At 40.3% G+C, this 4,956-nt stretch overlaps 2 protein-coding genes across 2 annotated transcripts; one reads left to right on the top strand and one right to left on the bottom strand.

Annotated features, from left to right (window-relative positions):
* Positions 1-453: 453 nt before the first annotated feature.
* On the top strand, positions 454-1,989 carry LOC137731600 (F-box protein At5g07610). Its single transcript, XM_068470756.2, has one exon. The coding sequence runs from the start codon at positions 549-551 to the stop codon at positions 1,764-1,766; it is 1,218 nt and encodes a 405-aa protein (XP_068326857.2). The 5' UTR covers positions 454-548; the 3' UTR covers positions 1,767-1,989.
* Positions 1,990-2,733: 744 nt separating this feature from the next.
* LOC137731601 (uncharacterized) lies at positions 2,734-4,780 on the bottom strand. Its single transcript, XM_068470757.2, has 2 exons — positions 4,476-4,780; positions 2,734-2,988 (listed from the first exon to the last, which is right to left on the bottom strand). The coding sequence occupies exons 1-2, from the start codon at positions 4,641-4,643 to the stop codon at positions 2,941-2,943; spliced, it is 216 nt and encodes a 71-aa protein (XP_068326858.1). The 5' UTR covers positions 4,644-4,780; the 3' UTR covers positions 2,734-2,940.
* Positions 4,781-4,956: the final 176 nt, after the last annotated feature.

Genomic DNA, 4,956 nt, shown 5'->3' with positions numbered 1-4,956 from the left:
TATTAATTAATAATTATTATAGTTTTTATAAAATTTAATATATATATATATATATATATAAAATTAGTATAGATAGACTTAATATTTTGGGGGTATAATTATTATAGTATATATAATTATTATAATTATTATAAATTTTATAGTTAATTTAATATATATATATATATATATATATATTTATTATAATTTTTAGGGGTATAAAATTGTAAAATTAATGTATATAATTATTACAGTATTTTTTGAGGGTTATAAAATTATAAAAATAATATTCTGCTTATCGTGTATCGTGTTTACCCACGTGTATACCCGACCCAACCCGTTATCTTAACAGGTGCTTATCGGGTTACCCGATAAGACCCGATTCGTTATCGTGTCGACCCAAACATCTGTTAATTTCGTGTCGTGTCGTGTCGGGTTATCGGGTCGTGTCAGAAATTGTCAGGTCTAGTTTAAAGCCTCGTCGAAGTCTATGTTATCCTTCCTTGCAACTTCATTCTTCTTTTCTCACTGCCATATTTCACTTCTTGCTTTTCAGGAATCGGACGAAGATGGCAATCTCATCGCCCGGAGAAGCCGTCGCCAACAGCCAAGACATAATCACACAAATCCTCCTCCGACTGCCCACAAAATCCCTCGTCCGCTTCAAATGCGTGTCAAACCACTGGTTCTCTCTCATCTCCTGCCCCCAATTCATCGCCGCCCAAGTCCGCCGCCAAGGTACTCCGGCCCCCTCCGGCCTCCTCTTGAACATTGACTACTTGCCCACCCCAGAATTCCAATATGTCTCTTTCACACACTCGAATCACCCCAAATTCGATGCGAATCCCCCTCCGTATCTGAGTTATCTGGGTGTTCCACGCATCAAAATCCTTCAATCCTGTAATGGGTTGCTCTTGTGTTCCTCTGCCTACCTTACGGACGACCCCGATTTCAAGAACACAGCGTTTGATTTTGGTATCCCACATGATTTTGTTACCTCTGTTAGTGAGGATGATTGTGGGATTAGAATCTTTGTTTGTAATCCCATCACCATGCAGTTCAAGACCATTAATCTTCCGAGCGATGAAGTCGGTTGCGCAGAGGGTGTGAATATGGCCTTTGATCCGACTCATTCACCCCACTTCAAGATAGTGTGTGTACTGAGGAGCTCGAATGGCGCTGACGATGTATATTCGCTTCGTGTTTATGAATCCCAGAACAACGCTTGGAAGCCGTCTCTAATCAAATTTGATCCACCAGAAGCAACACATTTCGGTGCCCCTGTGTTTTTTAGGCGGGCAATTCACTGGTACAGTGAGGAGCAGACTTCCCTTTGTTTCGATGTGGACGAAGAGTGCTTGAACCCGATTCCCATGCCGCGATACCTAACGTGTAACACTATCCAGTATTTTGGGGAGTCTCGGGGCCATCTGCAGTTGATAATGCACACGACCTCGGATGTGGAATTTGATGTGTTGGAGTTGAAGGAGGATTACTCGGGGTGGCGGCTGAGGCACCGTGTCAATCTTGCTACCTTTAGAGTGGAATTCTGTGATATGTATGGGGTTGGCAGCGAATGGTTTCGTGTTTCGGTTTTGAGAATGGTTGAAGCAGAAGCAGAAGGGCAGGAGGAATCAGAACTGATGCTATTTGTTTGTGGTAGGTTATTCTCTTACGGGTTGAAGGATGGTTCGTTGAAGCAGCTCATGTGTCTAGTTCCATATGAGAAAGCTGAGTGTGAATGGGAGAATGCCTTTCCATTCATAGAGACTCTCTGTCCTGTTTGAGCACAATTCCCTTGTTGATGTAAGCGTGTTTCCGTGTCTGCTTTTGTTCATCTCACTTCTGTTGCTCAATGTCATAGAAGGCGCTTGTGAAATGACGCCAGGGTAGATGACAAGTAAGACTTGTTAGCTTATGTAAATGTGTTCCGCTGCCCTAATTCCAAGGATATCGCTCCTTTTCGTGTAATTCAATGTCTGTGAATGTAGTTTGGAAACTTTATGGTCCTGTTTGATAAGCTGTTCATCCGACAGTTCAAGGCCGTTTCTTTCCCCAGCCAGTTTCCCCAAATCTGCGGCGTACTAGCTGCACATTCGACACTTCTAAATACTTTTGAGTCCCAACCAACACTCGGAACCCATCTCCAATACCATTCCACCCGAAAACCACACATTTCAGTTTCCCTGTTTTTGTCCAAGCATGCAATCCACTGCTAGTCATAGAGCGGTTCCCCTTTACTCGTTATCGCCAAAGAATCCTTCAGTGCAATTTCCATGCCTTTCCGAAGTTTGACGAGTACTCTGAGACTGGCATTTGCTAATATGCATGGGGATTCAAGCGTCTTGTTTCAGGGGTTACGAGCGTGGTTCGAGCAGAAAGGAAAGAGGAATAGGAGTAGGTGCTGTTTTTGTTCGGCACGGTTGTCTCCTACAGTTCTTCCGAAGCTCAAGCTCATGCGTTTAGTTTCTAGTTGGTTTTGATCAAATTGGGACTTTTTAAATTGTTCTTTGGATCGACACCATGAACTGTGCTACTAGAAGCTTGGTGGTTACTGCCAGAAAAAATTTCGCCTTATTTTCTGACAATGAACTGAACCATGTACATGGAAAATAACATGATCAATCATCTAAGTATACACCATCGATGTGGCAACAACTGCTACGATCCAATGCATATGCCTCCGTTTCTCACGAAACATGATCGCATCTCTTATTCAGACGAACCGAATAAATGAAAGGTAAAAGTAACAAATAAATGAGGAACCAAGGATTCATTCAGATAAACTGAACTGGAGAAAATATCACCAAGGGCAGACGTTTAACAAATTGAATGACATTATGATCCATAGATCAACAAAGAAAATGAAACACTTTCCATCTACCAGGAGAGGGATACTTGTGGTCCCGTAAACGTTCTATGACTAGTCCCACAGTTATTATCAAAACATTCTCAGACTACTCATATAAACTTCCTGTATGGTCTTCCTGCATCCTCATCTTGCATGTGCTGTCATCATAGAACACAAAATGTTGGTCAATCGGTTGACAGCAAGACTGGAATGTCAAAATTGTTTGTGCGGTGATAGTGTGAGCGCTCGCTCAAATGATTAACCAACCAAAAACATAAAGATGCAATATAAATGAGTGATCATCAACCATAGCAACCACACAAAATACTAGGGGTAAGTATGCTGATAAGTACCTAATCAAAGTTTTTGTGGTTGTATAAACGAAACGAGGGTAAGAGTATTAATGCTTAAGACTAATCCTATCTTGCAAAACAATAAGTCTTCAATATTACTAGTAACTTTCAGTATTCCAAGTTTATGAAAAATCTGTCTACTTTGAAGCCCTTATCCTTACATGTGTTCATCTCTGCAATAAGTACAACTGAATATTGTGAACATGGAAAATCAGAAGCGTCCGAACAATGAATATAAAGTGGGATAAAGTATGCAACAAGAAAAGAAATCACTAGGCTGGGGGAGGAAAAGAAGTTGGACAAAGGACATGATTTTACAACAAAAAAGATATCCGATAATTTGGCAACTGATTGCCAACGAACAGGTTCTAACAACGGCAAATAATGACACCATTGATGCAGAAAGGACAACTTGCTTCGCATACTACGACCATACCTTCTAATATACAACAGCAACTAACAAGAAAAAGAAACGCGATGCAAAACAAGAATCAAATAGAAAACTAAGAAAAACGTTAGCTAAAACCTATATATTTCATCTCTCCCTTCCCCCCCCAAAAGAAAATACTAATAAGGAATAAGAAGATCCCTGGCAGGCAACATTACATTGTCCCTTCAATCCCTTTTCCTACCAAAAGATTTCCACCCATAGAGACACCTCTTCGAACATCTATGTTAATTGTTACAGTCTCAAGGAAATATTACTGGCATTTTTCCAACAGAATGCACAATCCAAGAAATGCTCTAAAACCCACAGTGATGCAGCTCTCCAATATGGATGAGTGACCGAGGGACATTTCAAACCCATTTTCCAATCTAGCCTACGCATTTTCTTACGATTTTCGCAAGAAAGGATTCTCAGTCTGTAATTAACTCCCAGTACAAAGGGTTATTTATGCCCAACCCAATTTTTAAGAAAAATTATGGAATTTGCCAAAACCCCTAAAAATGCCAAAAGAGTTTAGTTCAAACACTTCACAAACGATGATTCTGCACTAATTTTACGACCCCAAAGCATCTGTTCTTTCCTAAAACACAATTTGGGTCAAAACCCAAATGTTGAACATTCCATAATTTGAGAAAAAATGATATCTTAAAAGTCAAATAATCTCTGAAAATTATAAAAATTAAACCAAAAAACAGCTAAAGCGAGTTACTGAGGAATCAAAAATCAAGAGATCCGGAAACCTAATGCGATCGATTAGGCAAAATCCAAACGGATCCACCGGATTAATTTCCAAAATTAAATAAATAAACATAAATAATTGAGCGAGAGAGAGGGAGGGAGTTACGAAGTCTCTGACAATGCCCTTGTAAACCAAGATAGGGATGGCGATGCCGAAGATGCCAACGAGGGCGAAGTTGCGGCGAGTCCAGCGGAAGTTGTGCTCGAGATTTTCTCTGACGGATCCCCACTCTTCTATGAACTTGTTCTTGTTTGCTTCCATTCCTCCCCCCATTTTCTTCTCGTGTCTGCTCTCTGCTCTCTGCTCTCTGCTCCCTCTCTCTCTCTCTCTCTCTCTCCTCCAACACTCTGCTTTTTGTAGAGTTGTATCGAATTTACCTGGATTGAAATGCTCGGGCTCAGGCTCGGCTATGTCCGTCTAATCCTCTGTTTGGCTGCAACGATAACTCAAATTTTCTTTTTTCTTTGTTTTTTATTTTATTGTTGTTACATTACTTATGTTCATCTTAATTTGTTACCTTATAAAAATTATTTTTAATTTGATACATTAGCCATCGCATACTTGGATTGGGTGGCAATTTGTTGGA

The sequence above is a fragment of the Pyrus communis genome, chromosome 16, assembly GCF_041283825.1.
Source record: "Pyrus communis isolate YQ-2024b chromosome 16, ASM4128382v1, whole genome shotgun sequence".
Lineage (NCBI taxonomy): Eukaryota > Viridiplantae > Streptophyta > Magnoliopsida > Rosales > Rosaceae > Pyrus > Pyrus communis.
The sequence above is the reverse complement of the archived record's forward strand: the minus strand, read 5'-3'. Positions and strand labels throughout refer to the sequence as shown.